This window comes from Typopeltis vanoorti, chromosome 7 (assembly GCF_054136105.1).
Source record: "Typopeltis vanoorti isolate ZY-2024b chromosome 7, IOZ_Tvanoo_1.0, whole genome shotgun sequence".
Lineage (NCBI taxonomy): Eukaryota > Metazoa > Arthropoda > Arachnida > Uropygi > Thelyphonidae > Typopeltis > Typopeltis vanoorti.
The window spans coordinates 67,461,259-67,489,227 of NC_143555.1; the positions used below are offsets into that span (position 1 = coordinate 67,461,259).

The 27,969-nt window shown below is 34.2% G+C and overlaps 1 protein-coding gene across 1 annotated transcript in view; it reads right to left on the minus strand.

Annotated features, from left to right (window-relative positions):
• Positions 1-21,626: 21,626 nt before the first annotated feature.
• Positions 21,627-27,969, minus strand: part of ZnT49B (solute carrier family 30 member 9) — a 244,361-nt gene continuing 238,018 nt past the window's right edge. Inside the window, exons 18-19 of the mRNA XM_090395926.1 lie at positions 24,999-25,112; positions 21,627-21,744 (exon numbers count right to left, since the gene is read on the minus strand). Coding sequence (XP_090252052.1) covers positions 21,700-21,744; positions 24,999-25,112 — 159 coding nt within the window. The 3' untranslated portion in view covers positions 21,627-21,699. The remainder of the gene's footprint in view (positions 21,745-24,998; positions 25,113-27,969) is intronic.

The following is a 27,969-nucleotide window of genomic DNA, read 5'->3' on the forward strand; positions in this document are numbered from 1 at the left end:
TGACTCACCGGTCATCCAATACCATATCGTGCACTGATCAATGATTTCTAGTGTTGTTACACTTTTTGGACGTCCTTCACGTGGATCATCTTCAAGACTGGTATGGCCACGTTTAAACTCGGCAGCCCATTTCTTAATTGTCGCAAACGAAGGAGAAGAGTGCCCATAAACTTTTATGAACTTCGAATGAATTTTTGGTGGCATTAAACCTTCTTTTACAACGACTTTTATAACCGCACGATACTCAATTTTATCCATTTCAAGGGATACAGACAACATTTCTTCATAGAATAACTTGCAATTTCACATCGATGCTTATGACAGATGTACCAACTTAGAAAAAAAAATCTTGCCGATAGTGTTGCCATTTATGGTTGAAGCCGAGAACCTTTCAGACTACCCACGTACTTAGGCATACATCTCGGGTACACCAATATATACAAAACGTTGAATTGGACACAACTGCATAACGGCTTTAAACATATGCTAGGAAAATGGAAGAGCATACGTTCAACTCTTCACTTAGAGAAAGATTCCTAATCATCAACTAGATGGCTGTGAGTGTGCTATGGCATACCCTCAAAGTACTCCCCCCCCCCCAGCAAAGACTTTCTCCATCACATTTAAAACACAATAACGTTTCCTCTAAACTAACTACACAACTTATTCTGCACTCTGAAAGCCACTCAATTCAATGCTTTTGAAAAACAAGGTTACATCTCTCTCCTAAAGACACTTCAGTAAATCATATTTATGTAACCACCTTTGATTACATTATGAAATCATCCACCAAAGGACTTACACCACTGTCCACAATCCTCCGAATGGCTAGTTCTGAGCTATTACTCTCTCCTAAAATACCTCATTTTTACAGAGATGCTCTATAGCGGTGAAAAAATACAGAACCTCATCGCACACTGACAGAATGAACAGTCAGCTGTACTTACAGAATCACTATTTTGAAACAGCAACATTAAAATCCAGCACTTTCTTTTCTCTACATGGAACTGGGCAGAAATAAGAATCATGGGAGAATCTCCTGATCCAGACTTTAAAGTGGAAAACATTCACATGCCTGCACTGAAAAAACCCAAAAGTGAGAAGTAATATCAACAGATGTAAGCTGCTATTATAAAAGTATTTCCAGATATCGCTACGTCTCAGGGAATCCGAATTCCTTCTAGAAACTGCAGGGAACCCACCTTTCATCTTGTATCATCTGAAGCCTCACTTCCAAATCTTCCAACTACAAGAAAATATACCACTTCCTCATGTCAGCGTCTCTAATTTCGCCCTTCGCATATTCATCCATATCGATTTCATCAACAAACCTGTACATGCCACCAAGTTTTTAGTGGGATCTCCAATACAAATCAAAGTGTGCCAAACCAGATTCAGATATACAGTGGAGGTTATAGCACAGCATCTTGCCAACTCCTACTAAGCTCCACAAATTTCAACTTAGAGAATCGGATCTGCGTCTCTTCTGTGAGGTTCCAGGTACCTTGGAACATACATATCTAACCTATACACATATCTAGGCTCTATATACAAGCAGCTGAGAAGTGAATATATTTCACGCGCAAAACTTTGTTTTGCTTACTTGAGAAAAGGATTAAAACCAAGTATAAAATTTCTTGGCATCTTTAACATACATATAATAAACCCAAGATAAAAAAAAAAAACTTTCTACATCTTTCTCTCATCTAGAGATTTTTATTAATAAGGTCAAGCACTTTTTGACTACTTGCATATAACATATATATATATGACTTCTGCATTACTTCAACCTTGGTATCTCTCCTGGGTCTGGCTCCCATTGATGAGACCTCAATAAAGGTCGAAACCGGTCTGGGTAGTGACCCTTCCCATTATGCAATTGCATTATACACCCCAGAAAGGGGATGTGCTTTGCATTATGGGATACATACTATATATATATATAAGAAAAATTAATAACAAAAATGCAGATGATAGATAAATAGTTAATAGATGTGTGTTATATAATAGATAAGTAATATTTCTATTATATATATATATATATATATATATATATAAGGTTAGAGAGGTTAATATATATATATATATATACTGTATATATATATATATATATATATATATATATATATATATATATATATATATATATATATAACTTCCATCAGTGGGCCTCATATATATATATATAACTTCCATCAGTGGGCCCCATATATATATATATATATATATATATATATATAGTTTTTTTTTCCACTTGTGACATGCTAATACTTCTTTTTTTTTTCTTTTTTTTACATAGGAAAAGATAAAGAAGACACCAACTATGTTAACAAAGTTTGGCTATCAGTCTAACGAAATAGAAAAGATTGCTTGGAAGAACAACAGGTAACAATGGCCAGGCTGTGAGCTATTTTGCATTTATGGCCAAAAACCACTATTATGCATATGTTCTGGCTGGTGTGCCTGTTTTTAGGGATTAAAAATCCGAGCTTCAGGGAGGAAAAATCCTTCCACTTTCGTATGAGACTGGCTAACTCACCTTGTTGAAACACCCGTTAAAAATATTCAGTAACAATGGCAACATCTTAGCCTGTCACTAATAATAAACGCTTCAGCCTAATTTACTGGACTTCTGTCAAAAGACGCCTGCTTAAAGACGGCAGTACACGGATATTAGGAGTCAGGACAGTGACTAAAATACTGTAGTGAGTCACTGATCCCTCTTATTAACAAGAATCATTAGGGTCAAAATTCGTGCAATTTTATTCAGCAGAGATTCAACTACTGTTAATTTGAACTGTAAGTTTAGAGATTTGAACTGCTAATTCCAATCATTATCATGGTAGTGAAGCATGGACGATTAGAAAAAGAAATAATAAGAAGAAACACTGCAGGAGAAATGAAATATATGAGAATAGCAGGTTATACAAGACTGAATAATAAAAAGAGAGAGAGAGAGAGAGAGAGAAATGAATACATAACTGAAAGGACTAAACCAATAATGGAAACAATAGAAAAATACAGAAAGAAATGGAAAGAGCAGTTAGAATGAATGCCACATGACAGAATACGTTGGAAGCAGATGCACTACAGACCAAAGGGTCCAAGAAACAGAGGCTGACCGATGAAATGCTGGGATGAGACTGGAACAGGCCACTTCCAATTATTATTAAAAAAAAAAATAAATAAATAAACTTAGCGCACTTTGCAAAAAGCGAAAACGTCAAATAGTAGTCATTTTTGTTCCATCTTTTCCTCAGAGATACCTGTACACTTTTATATCGATTAACCAAATTTGACAAATACTGTAGTTTTTTTAATATAAATCCCACTCACGAAAGGTTGTAAACTTATTGTTACATTATATAACCTTGACATGTAAAGATGAGGAAGCCATTTTTCCTCTTTACAAGGCCTTACTGTGCGCAGGTCTGGTCTCCTGATTTTCGTGGAGATTCTGATACAGTGGGGAGAGAGAGAGAGAGAGAGAGAGAGAGCAAAAACGTGTTAAAATGATATCAGGATAATGGAATACTGATTGTAAAGACAGATTGAGAATTTGTAGACTGCAGACACTAGAAAACAGGAGAAGGAGGGCTGATATGATTGAGATTTACAAAATTCTGAAAGGGTATTACAGGATTTCAGTAAATAAATTTTTCATTTTATGGAGGGGGCATCTTTGGAAGTTGAGAATGGATGCTATCAAGAAGAGGGAGAGGGCTAAGATTTTTTTCTCTCATAGAGTGGTTCATGAGTGGAATGGACTGTCATTGAAGATGGTGAGTGCATTTGGTGGAATGAATTCAAAAACAGGTATGACAGCTGGAGCGGACAGTATGACTTCCCACGATTAGTTCCTGAATCCCTGGAGGTCTCTCTCTCTTAATTTTTTTATATAATAATAATAGTTTATTATCTCTCAAATAATTACATGAATATAGTAAAATGTAATTATATATGTTGCCTATTATATATATAATAGGCAACAATGCAACTTCTTCTTGCAAATGGTTCAGTAAAAATTATAATTACTCGTAATATCATTATCATTTGCAGAATTTCTCACTGACACGAGTAAAAAGTGTGTATTATTACCATTAATAATAATCATAGTAATACTTTACACTTAATAACTCACAATTACACAAATTAAACAATATTACTTTTGTTGCAGTTTACATAACATATACGTAACATTTTCTGTTTACTACAAGCATTTATTACAGAATGTTAAGTAAATAATGTTAGATAAATACTACTACTACTGGGATGTAGTGTCTCAATTGCATCCTCGAAGCTTTGTAATTAGCTTAGCTTATCTGATATATATATATCAATAATATATATCAATAATATATATATCAATAATATATATATATATATATATATATTATTGATTTGGTTGTTGTGTTGGAAGTAGGCATGTGTTTAGGAGGTCAAATGAATGATCTGAAAGGTCTCATCAAAGTGAAATTGCCGATATATCCTGTGTTATTGCATCTGTCTTGATGGTTCACATTCTTTTTTTTTATTGTGGGCTTCTTTTTGAGCTAATTAGGAGGCTTTTTTTTTTTCACAATGGCAGCCTTTCTATGTCTTCTGAGCTTTTAATAATAATAATATAATAATAAAATTAGCACCGTGGGAGCTAAAGATTTTTATATTTTTATTAATTTTATATATTCAAATAGCTATATAAATAATTATATACATGCATTTATATAGCTGCTTCGTCTTTTACTGAGTCCCTGAGGAATTCAGCCTAATCGGAATAAAAAAAAAACAAGGGGGGGGGATAGATATAATATCTATTTAAAAAAGATTTCGGCTAAAACCGGAATACAGTTATTTCGTAAGTCATTTATGCTCTTATGAGAATTTTTAGTGCGTTCGGACAAAAATAAAGTTCAGAAAGACAGTTTGTGTGTGTGTGTAGGGCGGTAAGGTGATCTTTTGTATATAAGTTTACAGGTACATTGTTCAACTGGAGAATGTTTCCGACATTGCTTCTGACAAATTTAGAGAATGTTTCTGATCCTACTTAATATCTCCTGAAAAATTCATCCAAATTAACTACAATAAAGAAGAGATTACAAGGGATCTCCCCCATCCCTTTCTGCAGACACCCCTATAGATCACATCGTTCAAATATGTTTGTTCCAATTTTGATACAGTTGCTTCTTGTGTTTGTCTCCTGACAAACTCCGCACGAGTGGAACAAAATGGAAGACAGAGATATATACAGGCAGAAGAAGAAAGAGGGAGGAGAGAGAGAGAGAGAGAGAGAGAGAGAGAGCAAAATTCCATAAATACAGCCATTATTAACAACAAATTATTCCTCGATTGTTTTACCTAATTCATCAAAAAATAAATAAATAAATAAATAAAAATAAGTGTTGTCTCATTAAAAAAACTGAATCCCCCCCCCACCCCTAGAAAATAAAAACTTTTTCTGGGCCATTTTTTTAAGCTTGTTGCCATATCAGTCGATCTTCGGCGCAGGTAAGTAGGATATTTTCCTACAAAAAATTCAAGTTTTTAACCAAGCGACTATGAAAAATCAACCAGAGAACGCACGATTACACACGATCAGGAAAGCACAATATGGCAACGACAGTTGTTTGCCTTAACTTCGAGCATTTTTTATCTGTGCAGGCTGGCTTTACCAAAGGGAGAAAAAAAATAGTACTTTTTTTTTTTTTTTTTTTTTGTAAATTACCAAACTCCCACAATGACGAATGCGGGAACTGATATCTAAAACATTATGGCTAGGGAGGGCAGTTTACTCACTTTGAACGTGAACAAGAATTTCTCTTTAACACTCATTTAATCATAGTTTTTTAATTGATTGATTCTATCAACTAATTTGTTGATTGTTTGATTGTATTAACTTGATTCTTTAGATATCGAAAAATAAATAAATAACATTATGTTAATTTAAGCGTACAGAAACGTTGCTGTTGTTCCAGCAAAGGTCTTATTTTCACTTTAACGAGTGCCTAGTAGGTAATGTGCAGATTATCTAGGTAATTTGCAGATTACCTAGGTAATTTGAGAAATGAAACAATTTTCGGCACTTTAACGGATCACCCTAGTTAATCTGCACAATACCTAGATAATCTGAAGAATAACTGATTTCTGCACTTTAGCGGTAACATATACACGAATTACACCTTTGTGCTTTCTGGCCAGAAAAGCATGTTTTAATATCAAGTAGACAATCGCAGTAATTTAAAGCATACAGCCTGGTTAAATCGGAAGAGGACCCTGCAAACGCTTGTGCTAGAGAAATACAAAGATATAATTCCTGTAATGTCATATTATGTTAATAATACAGTTGAATTTATTTAGTATCCGAAGCATTCAGAATAGTCAAATACGGAATTACAAATTATTATTCGACGCTCAGAAGTAACAAAATGTCGTCGCGAGTATGACCAGGCTGTATGAACGTGAACAAGAATTTCTCTTTAACACTCATTTAATCCCTCTTCCCTTTTGATTTCTTGAGAGGGGGAGATCGTCAGTCCCCTACTCTAGATCTACTAAGCACGTATAAATATTAGTATATACATGAATTACACCTTTGTAGTTTCTGGTCAGAAAAGCATGTTTTAATATCAAGTAGACTATCACAGTAATTTAAAGCATACAGCCTGGTTAAATCGGAAGAGGAGCCTGCAAATGCTCGTGCTAGAGAAATACAAAGATATAATTCCTGTAATGTAATATTACGTTCATAATACAGTTGCATTTATTTAGTATCCGAAGCATTTAGAATAGTGAAATACGGAATTACAAATTATTATTCCACGCTCAGAAGTAACAAAATGTCATCGCGAGTATGACCTCAGGTGTTATCAAATGAGTTCACACGTAATTTACCTTGCTGAATTAAAATGAATACAGTATCATTATTAGAGTACTAGTTCTTAGTTTAGTTCAAAACTACCTACCTAGAATTGCTTTCATCTACACTAGAAACAGATAAACACAAAACTCAAAATCTCAACTTCTCCAAAAGCCGAATGTTGCTGAATTTGTCAACAAATACAAAAATTATTAATAAATACATGTTCGAACACATCTAATACAATACACTTTCAAATCAGTATGTCCATGTTATAAAACACTACACTATTTCTTTTTCAGTCAGTAAGAAAAACACAGAATTATTAATCCAGCGTAATACGCATATTTTTTACCCAAAATTGGCATTTATGCACGATTAGCAGACGAAATGCTACAGCGCTACCTGCAACGTATCACTACTGCATTACTCACATAAAAAAATATAAAAAAATCTATAATTTTCTACTACACCAAACGATAATGATTAAAAGATTTAAATATATTTATATTCACACAGGACCAGACATACTCAGGAAAATAAACAACATATTAAAAGACACAATCATAGATACAGAAACAAAATAACCAAACACCAATGGCGGCAAATGGATCTCATCTCAGAATTCGAAGAACAACTGCAGAATCATAGAAATAAAAGACCCACCATAAATACAAAACTTAAAACAAAGCCATACAAAATTTCTTGTAGAACGCGAAGAAATAAAATAAATATACATAAGCAAAAGAAACACATATAATATACTTTCTCATTAAGCTGTATAACCACCTGTATATTAATTGCTTTTTACTATAATTGGTTGTAGTTTTGTGTATAATAATGGTCAATTATGGAGGTTGTAGTTTAGTTTTATGTTTCAAAAATGTCAATGACAATCTATATAATGGAAGAGCTTGACCACATTTTAATAATGTATGATATGTAAAGTAATTATATGTATTTGTTTAAATATGATATATGTAAATAATACTTAAAGTTCTACGATAAGTTCATAATGTATGAACCAAATCTTTACATTTGAAAAACAAGCATTACACAGGTTTATTAGAGAAGAAATTATATAAGAAGTGTTTCCTAACACGACAAAAAAATATAGCACAAATCCAAGAAGGAAGACGTAATATACTACCAGCAAACAGTTAAATGTAACTGCATATAGAAACAAATAAGATTTATGAAATAGTAATCAAAATGTTAATATGAGTGCTTAAGATGAAATGACAACAATAATTCAGATAGAATGATAGAATGTATGACACACTAAATTAGAAAAAAAATCAAAAGCTGAGATGAAGCATAAGGACTATAGGAAACAGAAAGTACTGAGCAGATTATCATGCAAAAAAAAAAAAAAAAGACTGTACAAACACAGATAATATACACTACGTGAAACCATAAAGAAATGTCAAAGAAATATGCCAATTAGAATGAGCATACTATTGTACAGCATGTATATAGTTATAAATAGATGAAAAATAGGATGTATGAAATAGTAATTTAAATGTTAATATAAGTGATTAAGATAGAATGATATCAATGCATGACACATCGAAGAAAAAAAAACGCTCAGATGAAGTATAAGGACTTTATGAAACGCAAGGCACTGACCAGATTATCATATAAAAAAAGATTGTATGAACACAGATAATATACATAATGTGAATAAGAAACTATAAAGAAATGTCAAAGAAAAATGCCAATTAAAAGGAGCATACTATGTACAAAATGTATATAATTGTAAATAGATGTATATATATATATTTATTCCTATTCAGATTGTACATAGATGCTTTGTTGTTAATAAATATATGTAGCTCAGTGGATGTGGCGTTTGCACACCAGGGCGCTTGACTGCAGGAAGGAAGACTTCTTGGTTTCGAATGTAGTCGGCGATTAGAAGAATTTTTTTCTAAGCCTTTTTTGACCGGTTCCCGAGTTAGTCGATCTCTGGCACGGGAAGCGGATTTTCTCTCCCGGAAACTCGGGTTTTTCGTCCGGTAAACTCAAGAAAATCGACCCTAGACCCACATTATTTCAGACATTTAATATAAGTGTTAGGGACTACGAGATGGCGGCACTTGTTGAGCCGTCTCTCTTCACTGCATACCGCTTAATTAGTGATAGCCTTGGGCCAGCTATCTCTGATTGGGTACCAGTGGAGATTGAACTGCCCACTCAGTCTCCAAAAGTTAAATAGGGCTTAAAACGGCCTCGCCTACTCCCTATATACGGGAATAAAAAGGCGTTAGCTTATTTTATTTTATTTTTTAGATACTTATACTTGTTCATAACATGTTCATTGCCAATCACGCGATATCGCGCGGTGCGAGTTCTCACCAAACTGCCGATCACGCGTTATCGCGTTGACGTCGCTAACTAAATAAAAAAATAAAAAAAATTTGGCCACCACACGAAATTCCAATTTTCAGCTTGGCAATGAACGATACGCGCAATGCGAGTTCTCACCAAACGGCCGATCACGCGTTATCGCGTGGACGTCTCTAACTAAATAAAAAATAAAAAAAAACATTTGGCCACCACACGAAATTCCAATTTTCAGCTTGGCAATGAAAGTGTTAACACATGCATTCGGGATTTAGTTTTTATTGCTGCTTACTTGTAAAAAAAAAAAAAAATGTAGATACAAAAAGAGAGGGGGGGGGGGAAGGGCTGAAATGACCTGGTCTACTCCATATAAGGAAACAGAGGATTTTACAAAAAAAAAAAAAAAAAAAAAAAAAAAAAAAAAAAAAAAAACAGCTAACGCCTTTTTATTCCCGTATACGGGGAGTAGGCGAGGCCATTTGGCCCTATCTAACTTTTGGAGACTGAGTGGGCAGTTCAATCTCCACTGGTACCAATCAGAGATAGATGGCCCAAGGCTATCACTAATTAAGCGATACTCAGTGAAGAGAGACGGCTCAAATGTGCCGCCATCTCGTGGTCCCTAACCCTAACAATATATTTAATGTCTGAAATAATGTGGGTTCTACGGTCGATTTTCTTGAGTTTACAGGACGAAATACCCGAATTTCCGGGAGGAAAAACCTGCTTGCCCATGCCAGAGATCGACTAACTCGGGAACCGGTCGAAAAAAGGCTTAGAAAAATTTCCTCTAGTCGCTGACTAGACTCGAAACCAAGTCTACCTTTGTGCGGCCAAGCGCCGTGGTTGGCAAACGTCACATCCAGTGAGCTACACAGGCTCTAGGATTTTTCAAAAAAAAATAAATAAATAAAAATAAAATTAAAATAAAATAAAATTAAAATTAATTAACAAATAAAATTAACAAAAAACAAAAAATTAAATTAAATTAAAATAAATAAAAAACGGAAAAAGAATTTTTAGTAGCCTACCTACGGTACTAATGTACTATAGGTTTACAATCTTTATCCCATGTGTGAGTGATTACATAACTTATATATTTATCCTAATATACCAGATGATTATAAACAACGTCAAGTGTTCAGAGCCCTCTAGCGAGTAATGTATTGGACGAAACACACCAATATTCGGTAGACGTACACAGTGGAACATGGGGATTCGATTTAAAGAAACAATTAGTACCAAAAGTCGCCAACAGGGGAAATTTTGGCGCTGCTAAATTGATTTTAGTAGTTGTGACTAATGAATGACTAAATGGCAAATGAGAGACAGCACACATCAATTTCATGACGTTTATTGTTACTTACAAATGAGGTTCAATATGACCACCATTCTGATGTTCCAGGAACTGCATACGGTGCACATTTTCCACAGTGGCTCGCAACATATCGGAATTGATTTGTCTCACGTGTAACGTTATTCGATCTTTCAAAGTTGGAATATCGGGTACATGTCCTTCATACACAATGCTTTTAAGAAATCCCCACAGCCAAAAGTCACAAGGATTGAGATCAGGCGATCTCGGTGGCCATGGCGTGGGAAATGCACGCCTAATAATTCTTCTGTCAGAGAAATGTTGTCGCAAAACACGCTGTACCTGAAGTCCGATGTGGGGTGGCGCACCATCCTGCATGAAGATGGTCGAATCGAGACATCCTCTTTGCTGCAGTTGTGGAACCACAAAGTTCTGTAGCATATCGGCATACCTGTTAGCATTGATGGAACAGGTCACTGGTCCATTTTGGCGATTTTCCTCGTAAAAGTATGGACCAATGATAAAAGATGCCGTAAATCCGCACCGCACTGTGGCTTTGGACGAGTGGATAGGCATCTGCAGACACGTGCAAGATTAGTTGCAGCCCAAATGCGACAGTTGCGTGTGTTAATATCGCCGTTCAAATAAAAGTGCGCTTCGTCACTCCATAAAATCTGCCGCGGCCATGCATCATCCACTTCCATGCGCGCTAAGAATCTCAAAGATAAGTCGATTCGTGTGGTCGCATCACCAGGGCGCAATTCTTGAACATGACTGATTTTATAGGGGTAAAACTTCAGCATCTGGTGTAGGATTTTCCACACCGTTGTGCATGCGATATCCGTTTGCCGGGATATTGCTCGTGCACTGCTGGTACCCTGCACATTTGTCACCTCCTGTTCCACACTAGCAGTTGCAACTTGTTGGTGATTGATTGGTTTGCGTCCCCTGCCTACCTGCACTGCTAGAGTTCCAGTGGTTCAAATCGCCGAATCAGTTTTGGTAAGTTTGTTATGCTAATCGGTGCTTTTCGTAAATTTTTCATATGCCGAAAATCACGAAGACAAGCACTGGCATTATTATTCCGCTGATTAAGAAATCTCACAGGCTTTCCTTATTGCATGATCGCTCACAAGAAACGCGATAATGCAAATGAATGCATTTTACTCGGTAAACAGTGCCAAAATGTCCCCTGTTGGCGACTTTTGGTACTATTTTTTTTTTCGTTAAATGGAATCCCCATGTTCCACCGTGTACGTCTACCGAATATTGGTGTTTCGTCCAATACATTACTCGCTAGAAGGCTCTGAACACTTGATGTTATTTTATAATCACCCAGTATATAATATCTAAATATTATTCTAAATTTATTCTAAACACAAGGTTGGAAATTCCAGAGCATGTTAGCACCACGTGTGGGCAACATGGGAAAGAGAGAAGACCCTTAATATTTTCTTAAACAACTACAGGGTGTGGTCATTGAAAAACACTATGTACAGAAAGTTATTCTGGACAATGGATGTAAATAAATAAAAAAGGAGTTGGTTAAGAGGAAAGTGTAGGAATAAGGAAAGTCAGTTCATTGAAAAAAAAAAAAAAACTTGTGATTATACCTATGGAAAATGAATAAGGCATTCATTTAGGTTTGGCTGTTATTTCGGTTGAGCAACTAAGGCTGTGACGCCAATATAGTATATGGTAAATGTACCTGTTTTCCAGCTAAGTTTATACGATGAAAAACATCTGTTTGAACCCAGTAAACTTATTTTCATTTAAAATAAAGCTCTTGTACAGTTCCTTGTGTGTAGTAAACAGGATTTGAACCCAGGTCTTTCCAGTTGAAGGATAACTATTGCATTGTTTTCCCAACTACTGTAGATTACAGAGTTAGAACATATGTGAGAAAGTAGTTGGAGTAAACCTGAGATAGCAACCTGGATAATTAATGATCCTCAATTTTTTGGAGGGCATCAATAAATTTTAGGGAGGCTTTTGGTACACTAACCAAAATGTGAGAACATTATTCTAAAATCTACATCATCCGTATATCTTAATAACTTAAGATATGCTGATGATGTAGTGATGGCAGAAAGTGAAAATGGATTATAACAAATTGTGCAAAGAATTGAAAACTCTTGTAAAGAGTATGGACTAAGGATTAACACAAAGAAGACCAAGATAATGATAATGGGCAAAAAAATAGGAGATAATGTAAATAGAAGATGTGGATGAAAGATTTTAGAAGTGGAAAGATTTCAATATTTAGGTAGCCGAATCTCAGAGAAAGAACTTCAGAGTTGGACATTAGAAATAGAATAGGCAAAGCTAAATCAGCATTTATGGAAATGAAGATTATTTTAATAAACAAGAATATTAAATTAAAATAGGTGTTAGAATTGGAATAGTTAGAGCAACAGTTTGGAGTATTGCAAGTTATGGAAGTGAGTCATGGACACTTAGAAAGAGAGAGATATGGAAAGAATTAGTGCATTGGAAATGTTATAGAAAGATGGAACAGATTAGCTAAACAGAGAGAATATCAAATCAAAAAGTTTTAAGAAGAGTTGGAATGGAAAGAACACTGCTGAAGAATATTATGCAAAGAAAGACCAGATTTGCAGGACATCTTCTGAGAGGTTCTTTGGGACACCTGACAAGAACTATATTACAAGGGAAAGTTGAGGGGAAGAAAAGACGTGGAAGACCAACAAGAGAGTGGTTCAATGACATTGTGGAATGGACTGGTTTAAGAATGACGGAGGCGGCAGACAGAAAGAAATGGAGAAGAGCTGCTCATCTACTGCAACTCTCTTGCTAGAGGATGTTAACGAACGAGTAGAGGACTTAGGATTTGTATAAGGCATTTGCACAGGAGAGAATTATGGCCTTGAGCAGAAAAAGAAGTTTTTTGGAAGCCGATATGGTTATGGATGCAATATGTTTATGCTAGGAAAAACTAGAGAAGTATGTCAGGCCAAGAAAAGAAACCCAGTAATATCAACGGTAAGAGGAAGTTACATGAAATCTTTCTTTTGAGAAAGAAGGTACTGTGTTATGGTAACACTGAACGTTTAACAAGGTTATCCTCACTCTATGGTGTCAGCGAGATCAGTGGTTAAAGTATTCGTTTTTGAAATATCTGAACACTGCATGCAGAACCATTGTTAGGATGTATACTGCCCCCTAGGTAAGCAAACATGTAAAATAAAAAATTAAAAAAAAGGTTTTTATGGTTTAGATTTTGCTAGTTTTTGCTGTCCTTCAAATATCCAGCTCCTAGGCATTGCCTTAATGGGTGACAACTGTTCTGACTGCAATGTTTACCAATTGAAGAGAAGGAATAGTCACTGTTTGGAATTCTGATCAAAGTAACACGATTCCCGGCATATTAAAAGGAATGGAGTTGTATTCTTATCAGCATATAATTTTACTGATGACAGTACAATCTATTCCTTCTAATTCTAATATACTGTAGTGAACATACAGTGAACAAATGGAGAGGAAATTATCCAATATCAAAGGATGGTAGATCACAAAGGGTTAGTTCTCACTAAATAAGCTTCTACTCCAGATCAATCAAATGCCTTGGAAATGTCAAGGGTTACCATATGGTTTTCTAAACCTATTTAGAAGACTGTATATAGTCATAAGTGATGCATGTTAAGTGATTTGTTCTAACTTGAGAGTGGCAGAATCAATACCAATAGTCACAGATTATTTGGTGGGTCTCCAGAGGTTACAGAAGACGGTTGTTGATGACCTATATTATTTCTGAGAGAGGCAAGAGGGTACTGGAATGATAGCTGGATAAAAAACTAAACTTTTATCTCCCTGTTTTGGAATGCTGAATATGGGCTCTTTTCCATATTGTAGGGTAGATCCTGATGAGTATGATGATTGTAGAGATAATTATGGGTGGTGTTAGTTAAAAGAGCATAACTTGGAGGAGTGCCATTAGAACTAGGATTTGTATTATCCAAACTATTCATGATTTTTCTGATATCTTTATAGCAAAATATCAGAGGAAGTATGCAATTAATGAACTCCTCTTGATAGTAGGTGATGCCTCAGTTATCTATGCAGAAGTTGGAGGATAATGGTGTCAGCATTTGGTGATGTCATAATGACACTAACTAGCTGAGGGAGAGATGAAATCCTGAAAGAGCAGAAAAAATGTATTGAGTGAACTTGACTAAGAAAATAGGCCTAAATGCTGCTGTTTGAGGAGGAGGAAAATTTTCTACATTCCACTAGAAGTTGGGATTTCTCTCTCTCCTTCAGCTGTGTACACTCCTGGATTTTTTTCTTCTTCTTCTTGAGATTGGTCTAATCTGATTCAATGCTGAATGTTTTACTTGAAATGCAAACATTCAGCATTAAAGTACTGAGCATTATTGGAGAATGTAGGCTTGCATTGTGGGGACAAATGCCTTCATTCCAGCAAAAATAATTTCAGTGATTCAATTAGAATAGGTGTTTTGGATCAGCAGCAAAAACAGTAATCATATGGGAAGGAAGAGTAGAAATAATGTAATCATTCCATTTCCCAGTACTAGAGGACACAAAGCTGGGAAGGGCTTCTTTTTAGAAATGAAATTTGATCAACGATGTGAAGAATGTTGGCAGGATGGCAAGCATTATCTGGTGTTGAGGTGGTTTGGCAAATGATTTTCATTAGAACAATGAAAATATAAAATTATTATTATAATGCAATCTGTGACACTTCCTAGAAGTCTCAGAACTTATTGCAGAAGGCAACTGCTTACTATACTGGTCTGTTGTATATAGCCATTCCACAATACAATATCTTAAAAATTTATTCTTGTCTGTTACTTGTGTTTTCTGGCCAGCTTGTTTTTTCACAAGAGGAAAAAAAAAAACAACCTGTCACTACAATATGAAACCAACTAACTCACCTTCATTTGAAAAGCTCATATATTCTTTGGATCCTTTAGCATCTCTTCCATCTTATCAAGTGGAATGAGGAGGGAAAGCCAACTGTGGTTGAAATGAATATTGAAGTCATGATGGAGAATGACCTCCCTGTTTGGATAGATGGGGTTCAGAGAAAAAAAAACCTTCAGGAATAAATACTTGAAGCTCAAGTGATCACCAGAATAGAAGAGCGATAAAGAGAGCAAACAAATGTGATATAATGCAGTAGGGAAATTTTGAGCTAGAATAGATCAAAAAGGTGAAAGTCTAAGTTTTTCATTCTCTGGCAGATTCTGTTGTTGAAGAAGGAATCATGCAGAGTGTAGTGTTTTCATCCAACAGTGGTTGTGAGTTGAGATTTTTGTAGAAACAAATCAGATCTGAATGACTGTCAGTGCACAGCATTTACCTATAGACCATGAATGTTGGTCAAGTGGATGTGGGAATGACCTTTTTATTTATTTTTAAAGTTGGATTTGTATCTGCTTTGTAATGTCAAACAAAATGAAGTCAGGAAATCATGTGGTTATTACATGACAAAAGATATCTGTTTAAAGTTGTTTTAAGAACATGCAAGAGAAACAATATGAACACACAATATAGTTGTTAGGGTTCCTAGTGAGAGAAAGATAGAGATATTGGGGCAATGTAATTATGGAAGTTTTGGTGTATATACATTAACTGTGATATCTCATCTTGAAGAATTGGTGGAATGGGAAGGGGGGGGGAAACCTGCATGTTAAAGTCACTAACTTTAATGTATACAACTTCATTGTTGAAGAAGATGGAACAGCAGAAATTGTAGTATTTGTTAAAATATCATCTGTAAAATGTTTAAATGCTATATGTTAAAATGTATGCATAATAAAGTAGGCATTCATTATGTTAAAGTAATGGAAAGAAAGCATAATTTATTAAGATCATTGAGCTAGCTGACCAGAGAGGTTGTAATATTTAAATATAATAAAGATTTCATATCTGAGATGTTAACAAGTAGTGAGAAACAACTATTCGGTCTATAAAATGATAATGATGTTTGAAAAGTATGCAACTTTGACATTGCCTTTCCTGTCAATGACCTTGCAGTGAATAATCATTCAAAGAAATCCTAATTCTTTAAGTATTTAGGTACAAAATATATAAAATAATTTTTAATGGTATATTAGAAGTATGCCATGAAGAAAGAGCAAGTAAATTAAAATGCATGACATTGCAAAAAATGTGAGTAAAAATTTCCACTAAAAATTAAGTCCAGCTAAGTGACAGCAGCCAAGAACTTCATAAATTACCTAATTCCAACTGAATACCTTTAAGTGATAGATAATTTTCATCTCTCAGTGTCAGACAATGACTTTACTTATTACAGTCCTGAACTAGTTTGAAAAGTGCTATGTTTGGTCTCTAGATTGTGGATAGTCTAACCATAAAATTAATCTAAAATTTTCTGTGAAGAGAAAGAGTAATTCCTGATTCTCCTCATATTTGCCCTGAACTGGGTAAATCTTTGTCTTCTTACAAAAATAAATAAATAAATGAATAAATCCATAAAAAAATTTTTTTTAAAAATGAATGCACAGGGATTAAAAAAAAAAAAAAAACACTCATTTCCTGGATCCGATCTTCCCACATATTTCTGAATCTATTTCTGACTGCAAAAAAACATTTTCCATCTTATTTTACAATGAATACAGCACACATTTCCATGTGAGCAATTTCTCACAAATCTCTTCAAGAACACCTGTCTGAACTTATGAAGCATTTGGTTCTTATTAAGCTCAGTAGGGTGAAAAACACCTACTGTTGAGCTTGGAATCCATTAATCCTGTGGAGCACATCAGGATTTACTGTTTTTTTAATCACTACTGACCATAATACCTCTGGATAGACTTTGCACATTCCACACATCATAACAACAGTGAAGATTTTTTTATGTTACTTGCTTTTGAATCCTCTATATAAATAATAAAAAAAACTCCTTTTGCAATAAGCTCAAATGTTAGTGCTGCATACAATTATAAGTCAGCAGGCCTGATTTTTCAAAATTCACACATTTCCTGGCATGAGACCACCTTTCTTACTGGAGTCAGACCTCAAGTAGCTGAAAAGTACCACATTGGTCTCTAGAGCACAGTTTCCACATTTTCTAATATCCTGTAAGTTTACAACTTTTTGTAATAGAATTATCATTAAAAAAATACCAATATTTAACTTTAATTTTTTATAGATAAGTTTTCCTAAATTCATACATAAACAACTGTTAAGTGAAGTGAAAGGACATGTGTGGCCTTTTGTTTTCAAGCACAGAAGGATTATAAGAAAATGAGAAAAGCAGCTATACTGGATTTGCTCATTTCAGTTTGACTGAGACAATGATCCTTCAGAATTTTCTTTTTATAGAAATCATAATCAATTTTTATTTATTTATTTATTATGTGCAATCTCATGGTCCTTTTGCCATCTCTTCACTGGACTCCATTTAAAATTAGTGAGAGTCTTGGGCTAGCTTTTTCTGATTGACTACCAGTGGAGATTGAACTTTCCACTTGGTTTCCAAAAGTTAGATAGGGCTAAAATGGCCTTACCTACTCCATATAAGGGAATAAAAGGCATAAGCTAATGTATTTATTTTATTATGTGAATATGACTTAGTCAAGGTTGTAAATCTACTGTACATTAGGAGCATGGGCGAGGTTAAGAATTATTACATAACTTCAGAAAACTCTGTTCTTATGGGTGAGGCCACCAATAAGCAGATTGGTGGTTTCATACTGGATGATAAAAGTTCATCTCTCACCTAAAAATGCAATAATGGTTTCAAGAAAGTTATTGAAGGATTGCATCAGCTTGGAAATGTGAGTGGGTGGAGACATGATAGTTCATTTTAAGACTCGATTGAACAGAAAAACCGTGCAGTTACTGGCCATCTTTCAAGCTCTAAATGAGTTTAAACATATGTCTTTAACCAATATATTTCCCTTGTATATATGTGTGTATATACAGATTATGAAATTTACTTCTAAGAATAATTTAGACATTAAAATTATGCAAGATGTCCTTCAATGTTATCAATTTTGCATTAGTATCACCTTTGCAAAATAACATTTCTTAAATATCTTATCATGCTACCAAAGTCAGCTTTCTTGAAATTTCATCCCAATGCTTTTGAATCATCACCATTACCACATAACTTTTTTCCTCTAATTATGGACTAAAATTTAAAGGCATCATGCTTATTCACATGAAAAGTCAAATTCACAATCATCTCTTATATTTCTATTACAAATTTGGTCTGTTTTTGCATGATGTTTTTTTTATCATCCAGTATGAAACCACCAACCTACATATTGTGGCCTCAATAGTGCATTAGTGATTCTTCTAATATTATCTTGAATAAGGAAATATGAGATCCAATTTCCTCTAATAGGTTATGTACATGTTGCTTCAGATAACATGAAGATGCTTTAAAATTTACAATCCATTGCATTATCAGCTGTTTCATTCTCTTCCTTATTAAAAATCCCCTATAACTTTGCTTTCCTTATCTCTTTTAAATAATAGACCCATAATATTATTCCTATGATAATACACTCCTGCCATCAGCTTCCAGCTTATAAAGCACAATGCTGTTTTAAATTTGTTGCTGGCCAAATAGCAATTCAGTGTATCATCAATCTCATGTGTAAATTTTTCCTAATAAGCACCAACATCTCTCTAATTTTTTCTTATTAGATTTCTTTTGACTTAGCTACCATTATGCATTTTGATATTAATAACATCTTTGTTTAGCAACTCGGAAAACTGCATACCTGAAATAGACTTCAACCTCTATTTCTAATCAAATGCTTTAACTTTTCTTTGGTTTAATTTTTAAATCTTTTTTAAAAAAATATGGATTTTATGAACTTACTTAGCTTGATGGATCCACCAGTATTTAGGTGGGATACTATTACCACATAACTTTTTCCTCTAATTATGGACTAAAAGTTAAAGCCATAATGCTTATTCACAGGGGTGCTTAAGGGTCAAAGCTGTATAACTGAGAGGAGACCTCCAAATAGCCTTTAAAGGAATGCGGAGAACTGACCAGGGCTTCTGACCTAATTTCCAATCCTCACCTTCTCGTGGTGCACCCTGTTGGGTATCTACTTGGATACTGAACGAATGAGGATGGGCTGGCAATTTGGGATTTAGCCGACCAAATTGTATTCTTATTGGTTAAACCAAAATAAATGATGGTACAACATGACAAAATTTCATGCCGGCTGGGGCTTTGCCCAGTTAAACAAGGTCCCCGTTGTTTTCGCCAGGGAACCAGTGTGAACAGCGAAAAGTCAGCTACTGGAACAAATCTCAAAACACACCTCAACTCAACATTCACCAGAGTTAAAAATCGGTACTATCAACATAACAAACCTGAATGGCAAAGAAATGGAGCTAGCCGAGGAATTAGATAAGTACCACATCGACATAATGGGGATGACTGAAACAAAAAAGACAAAAACCGGTGAGATCTTTCTGAGCAATAAATACAAACTGTTATATTCAGGCAATGACAATCAAAGAAAAGAAGGAGTAGCCATAGTATTCAACACAAAATACGAGGCTAATCTTCTTGAATGGCAGTCAGTCTCAAGTAGAGTGATGTGGGCAAATATGAGAATGGGGAACTGGAAAATGAGACTTATTTATGTATGGTCCCATAGAAGGTTCTACTAAGGTAGAAGTGGAGGAATTTTTTTGAGGCTTTAGAAAAAGCAACTGACACAATGAAAAAGGAAAAGTTGTTCCTTGTTGAGCTTCTAAATAGCAGAGTAGGAAATGATTGTGAGACATACAAAAATAATTTGGAAAATTTGGAGAAAAGAGCAAAGCTAATAATAATAATGGCAAATGTCTGTTGGATTTCTGCTCAGGACATGGACTGGTTATTACTAACACCATATTCCAACATAAAAATGTGCACAAATTCACATGGAGAGAAGAGGCTAGGAATAAGACAAGTCTCATTGACTATGTTATCGTTGATAATGATGTTTTCTTCGTGGTGCAGGACACCAGAGTGTACAGAGGATTTGAAATTGGAATGATCACTATTTAGTCTTGAGCAGGATAAAATTGAATTTCATATTGAAAAGAATAACATGTAAGAAAGCTTTAAAGCAAATAAAAGTTGAGCAGCTCTCAGATGTGAACTGTAGACTAAAATACACAAACATTATTGAAGAAAAAATGAAAGAGTTTGAGAACAGGAATCAAAACTATGGAGATTCAGTGGCAAGCCTTGAACAAAGCCCTGACTGATTCAGCAAGAGAGGCATGTAGTGAAGTTGTCTTAGAAAAATTAGAACTCCATGATGGACACAGGAAGTGTCCATCATGGAGTTCTAATTTAACACACTGCCTCTTTAACACAAGTTAAAGAGGCAGTGAAGGAAAAGAAGAAAGCATATCAAAAGTTCCTGTCAAATAAGTCAGCTTGTGCTCTCAGAGAATACAGAGACAAATGTAAGAATGCTAAACACTGTGTAAAAACTAGCTAAACAAAAGTCATGGGAGGACTTTGGCAAGAATATAGAAAATAAATATCAAGAAAGTGGCAAAATATTCTGGAGGTTGTTGAAGAAGCTTAGGAATGGAGGAAAGAGTGGTGTAAAAGGAGTTAGAGATGATAAAGGTGACATGAAAATGGGAGAAAAAGATATCCTTGAAGTATGGAGTAATTACTTTGAAAAACTGCTAAATGAAACAAGCAGTGATGACAGCACAGTGGTAAAAAAACACTGATCAGGCATGCATCAGAAATACATATCCATACTTGAAGTAGAAAAAGCCATCAAAGGCCTTGAAATGTAAAAAGGCAGAAGGAGTAGATGATATTCGACCAGAAATGCTGAAGTATGGTGGTATAAAAGTCTTACAGTGGCTGCACTGCATAGTTCAGAAGGCGTGGACAGAGGGACGAATTCCCGATGATTGGAGTAGAGCTCTCATAGTACCCATATATAAAAAGGGAAATATTTGTTTTTTTTGCATAAAATAAACCTAAAGTAATTCATGACTTACAAAGCTTAACATAAGATGTTTATTTTTATGTCAAATTATAAATAACTAAATCTGCATGATATTTTTTATTGTTTTTATAACAACCAATAAAAATTTTAATGACTGTCACAGAAATACAGCAATAAATACATCTCTTTATTGTATAAATATTTACAAAATATCTGTACAGTACAATTACGAGCTAGTTTCATAGCACCTCTAAATCCACATGGCGTACTTCTGGGTGACGTTTCTAAAGAAAATAAATGAACAATATTAGGTAAAACATTTTTAAACTTTTCATTAATATAAAAAATTATTTCAACATTTTGATGATTTATTCTTTATTATTATTTTTATTTGTATAGACTTCTGTCATTATACAACAGCAAGAAATGAATTTGTATATGAGAGATTTATATAGAACTACAGTAGTCTGTAGTTATTTTTTATATACTTATTTTTTTGTGATCATTTCATTCAAAACACAAATACTTGTTCCACCTACAAAATGACCATGGAGACAGTTATTTTGGTGAATCAAAAGTTGAACCATGAATGGCTATTAACTGCTTGCTACACATTCTAACAAATTCTTAGAGAGTTGGGAGAATTATGCCATTCTTTCCCCTCACACAGACCTACTATTTGGCTATGCTATGTAGATAGTTCTTCATCAGGCAACACTGTCCTAACACTTAAACAACTTCGTAACACATTTGAACAGCAAACATGCTAGGATACAATTAATTTTAGAAAAATGAAAACAAGTCTGCATTTGATTATGTCTCAAATGACCTGTAAAAACCTTTGTTAATTAGGACAAAATCGATCTGCTCTAACGATAATGTCCTCACTACTGAACTTAGCCACTGCTATGCCAAGAAAATACTGATACCCCATAGTAAATCCATCACCAAACACAGACTATAGTAAAACCACCATCGTTCAATACATCAATAGCATGTCTGAAAAGCTGACAAAAATTTTGATAAAATAAAAATCCATTAGTCTTCAGACCAAAAAAAAAAAAAAAAAAGTATCCCTTATCCACCTACTAAAGACCAAGCAAATCTAGGGACTGCAGCTTGGCGTTTACCTAGTGCCCTAGACTTGTAATCAGTCAAAAGGCAAGATATGCTAACCACTCTGCCTGGCTGGCTGAATGGTTAGCATATCCACTCTCCAGCCAAGAGGCTGCAAGTTCAAATCCTGCCCAGGGCAGGGATGTTTGTGATTGTCCAACTAACCAATTATCTTATGTACTGCTGTGACTTTTTTCCTGGCACAGTATGACTTTTGATGTCTTTGCACCATAAAAAATCAAATCAAAAACGGGCAAGATAGCAGACAAAATTTCTGAACACAAAGACTACATTCTCAGCAACCATAGTAGTGGACTACATCCACTAAATGCTACCAAGTTGTTTCTAAACAAGAAGATGGTTGGTGGATTTTTTTTTTTTTTTGGCTCTGGAATCACAAATTGTCTAAATGATCATTATTTTTTAATTAATGGTTTTCTCGTGCTTGGCTGTCCAATTCACAGAGGAAACAACAGAATTTAGTGTAACCAAGTTGTAAATCACGAGGAAGTGCAATTACTTTTAAGTTTCCAGAGACATGCAAAGTATATCAGCATTATAAATAAATCATACTGGATGCATATCACAGGAAGGTAATAATGCATATTGTTCTTGGATTCTTTCATATCACATCACTGGCATGCTGCTAGAAATTCAGCAAATTTATTTATATCATGAGGCTCATGTTTGGATCATGTTGTTCAAGTTCTTCCATGATATAGCCACCATAACCATCTTTCTGAGAGAAAAAAAATACTCTCTGACTTGCAAAATAAATATTGCTTTTTTATGTAAAAAGCAAAATAACATTGCTTTTTTCTCCATCCATATCAATCTAGAAGCCAAAAGTGTTTATGACAAATTCATATCACAAAGAAGATTCTCAAATTAACCAGAGACATTAAATACAATTGCATCAATGAAAAAAAGAAAAAAAAAAGCTATTTCAAACAAAAGAACAACAATGCAGTGATTGATTTTACCATCTGTAAAACTATGTTGAGCTTTGCCATTATATTTCATCAATTTCACATTTTCCTCTTGCATGTTAAGGTTAATGGCCTGACCTGTCACAGCAAATAATATGGCTTCTTTGAAACCTAATTCATGCTCTAATAGTGAGGTTAATCCTGTATACCCAGTGTACATTTTACATAAGTTTTAATCATCTACACTCTACATTACTATTAACAGATTACCATTACTCCTGGTATTAGCATATTTTCTTTCTATGAGCTTTATGGCTCATAGTAAATTTTGGTATTATACAATGTGTTAGATTTTGTAGTGATTCCAAATATATTTGTTAAGCAGAAATAACAACCCACAAAATGGTCTTTCAGAAATTGTCATATGATTGAACAATGAGAAGCATCCAACAAGAAGACTTATTTAGCCAACTTGTCTTAAATATGTAATATAACACGAGAACATCTGATTCCCTACCTTAGAATGAAATATTTCAGAACCTTACAAAGTAGGGCAGGAGCAAGCATCTAATCCCTTCCAATGAATCAAACTTCATGTGTCACTCACAAATTATAATAGAATATCATATTTGTAACTAATGTAAAAACAAATACATACATACTGCCTTAAAAAATGCTAGTAATAAAACAAAATCCTTTGATAATAATAATAATATAATTTATATATAAACAACATAATCCATAGCAGGGAATAAACCTATCTAAATCTTCTGAATGTAGCTGAATTGTAATAAGAATTTAGACGAAAGAAAATTATTATCAAAAGTTAATGAAATGAGAGATGTAACAAATAAATGACAAACTGCAGATAGGAAAGCAACGAAATTGTGTAGGATTTTTATCAAAATATTTCTTTCTTTTGCAAAGTGGTTTCAAAGTTTTCTTTACAAATCTTTCTTATCAAAATATTTCTGTAGTTTCAAAGTACATTTCTGTGAAATTATGATATAACATCGTGAATTTAGATGCAATATTTTCAGTCGAATTATACTAAATGTTTTAACTGTTTAACTGAAACTTGTTATATGTTTTGTTACACATGTGTGTAACAAAAATAGCAAATAAATGACATATTGTTAGAAGTATCTAACTAAACTTCTTTTTTGTCCAATACAAAGAAGTCAAAATATACTTCGTAAGTGAAATAATGGAATATACAGTTTTTGTCAATGGCATTTTTATTGCATGTTTTAGGATTACTATTACCAGTCCTATTTAACTTTAGGATTCTATTAGTTTATTTAATGCTAAGAGGTACGGCCCATGGAGTCGCATGTTGTTATTCTTTAACTACTTTAAATATCATTAAATGTGACATTGGATAGAGTTGAGGTCTTCCTTTTTTATTATCTTTCTAGTTTGTTCAAGTTCACTTAAAGACCACAATTTAAAAATTTAAACTTTAAATAGATATCAGCTGCTCTTTTACTTGCCTTCATTGTATGTTCAATCCTATCTACTTGAGCTCCCAAAAGATCAACTATATTTTCTCCGTGCTTCAATACAAAATTTTCTACTTCCTCTATGGTCTTCATGTCTTGCATTTCCTGTTAAATAAAAAAAAAAGTACAGAATTTTATATATATATATATATATATATATATATATATATATATATATATATATACACCCACCCACACATATATATATGCAACCAGATGACACTGCCATTGGAAACTAGACCTCAGAACTTTGAACTGCAGAACACTCAGCAGTGAAGTTAAGTAATGGTATAGAAATTCAATTAAAAATGGAAATGTATTTTTAGAGGATAGGATAAAGAATCAGTAACATCAGGTTTAAGATTAAAAAAAAAACAAAAACTGCAGAGCAGTATCAGACTTTGACAGCATATCTGATTGAATATGCAAGTATTGATGTCCAGATTTCAAAAAGATAAACTCTCAAGGTCATCCAAGTCTTACACGTCGACACAATAAGTCATGCTGATAAAGATATTGATTAAGAAACATTTCAAAACTGTAATGGGAGAAAACTGATAAACAAAGAATCAGATAGAAGTTAAATTGGAAAGTTCAGATATACCATAGATGAAAGAGGAGCAAGGGGGAGCAAGAGGAGGAATTTACAGAAAAAGAAAACATAAATATGGGATAATCAAAATGAGAGTATCCCTGTTTAAGGCCTTGTGAAGCACCACCCAGTGATCCAAATGCTGAGAAACTTTGCAGGAATATACTTTCAGATATCACTTTTGCATGACATGCAAGACACCTCTTGTGTATCATGCAAAAGCAATATCTGAAGGGGTAAAAAAGCACTTCCAAAATTCACCATCAGTGGATGTTGTATGATGCAATAAATGTAGATGGAGTAATATTTCTCTGTGTGTATGAAGGAGAAAAGCATAACACATTTTCATCTACTTCCATTCAAGAGCTGTACTGTTCAATGTGCTGCCATTTCTGGTATGCCACAGCTGCATCCTTTGCACAGTGTGTTCAATGGCAGAACGCAGCTGGTCGGGACTAATGTGCACATGTTGCATTATACTGTCTTTCAGTGCTGGCAAGTTATCAGGATGATCCCAATAAACCCCATCTTTGAGAAATCACCACAGTCAGAAGTCACAGGGAGTTAGATTAGGTGAATGAGATGGCCACGCAATAGGAAACACATGGCTGATCACTCTGGCTACCATGAAATATTTTTGAAGAACCTCCTGATAATGAATAACCTTCTGTTATTCATTAATCAATATGGATCACATTATGAAGGAAAGTGGCATTAAACCTGATATCAAAATTGGAGATGTTAATGTCAGCTCTTTGCTTTATGCAGATGATGTTATACTTCTAAATAAATCTGCTAAAAGTCTGCAAGATTCCCTGACTAAATTGATTAACTGTTGTAATAGATATGGTATGAAAGTCAGGAATATCAAGACAATGAAAATAGGCAAATAGTGAAGAAGGTAAATTAAATATGGAAATAGACAACAGAATCAACAGAAACATTTCCATGACATTTGAGACTTCCCATGATGAAATCGGGAATGTTTCCGAAAAGCGGATATGGTTAAAACACTAAATTAGCTGTATACGAGACAATGTTCAAAACAATTTTAACTTATGGATCTGAGAAAGATTAAGGGCATGAACAGATGGAATCAATGGCAATATCATATTAAAAACGAGGTAAGAAAGAACTTGACATTGTTAGCATCCAGGAATGTGTTAGCAGAGCTAATCTCAGGTGGTATGATCACTTAAACAGAATGGGAGAGAAAAGATTAGCAAAACAAGTGTTCTTTGCCAGGAAAAAGACCTACAGGAAGACCAAGATATAGGTGGATTGATACAGTAAAAAAGTACCTTAGAAGACAGAAATATAAGATCTGAAAATGTTGGAGTCTTGACAGGTAACAGATTGATTTTTAGGAAAATTGTAGATAGGAAGTTAGTAATGATGTAAATTTTTCATGTAGTACTATGATATCCTGTATACCCCTTGAGAGTAGATATCAGGAATTTGATGATAATGACGATGAGTTTCTCAAATATGTCCACCAAGTAGCTCAATTTCATCACAAATAAATGGTCTCTAAACTTCTCTGCTTCTTCGTGATTTTCCTTTTCCAAGAAGATTACTATTCATCTCTTAATTCGTAAACATGTTGTAAACATTTTTCCTGTGATAACCATCTTGTCTTGCAGTAAAATAGTAATGCTGAATGTTCTGCTCCAACCATGTCTTTGCAAAGTTCAGAAAACAGTCTTGATTTTAATGGTCTCATTTTTATATAATTTACCACGGCTATAACTGTTGTTAACACAATGTTTAGACTAGTACTCATTTCCTTTGCAGCAAGAGCTTCTCTATGAATCTTGCAAAGTGTCCAAATACATTGTGGGGATTTTTCTCTCACAAGGGCTTGTAAACTTTTAAACCTTCTGGACATAACTCGAACAACATCAGTGCAAATTCCAACTCAATTTTTTCACTCTATGTTTGCTGCATAAAAAATCGTCCAATATTTTGAACAATTCAGGTGCTGTGGCTCTTCTTTCCAGTGGTTTTGCAAAACAATAACTCTTCAGCTGCTGATAATCCATCGCAAAATCAAACATAAGCAATTAAATGACAATCCTTGTTGCTATCTGTTGCCTCGTCAACTGAATTGAGAATAATTGGTCACAAAGCTTCGACAAAAGTTGTTACTACATATCCTCACATATATCACCAATTCATCAAGCAACAGTATTTGATAGAGGTATACACTGTAGTTGTTTAGTAAAACTTTCTCCAAGCATAGTTTCCACAATATCAATCACAGCTGGCACAATTAGGTCTTTTCCGATAGTGCACCTAGCTATTTTATCTAACTTTGTAAGAAGCTAGTAAAGCTTTTTCATTTACAGACAAAGCTTTTATTAATGCTAG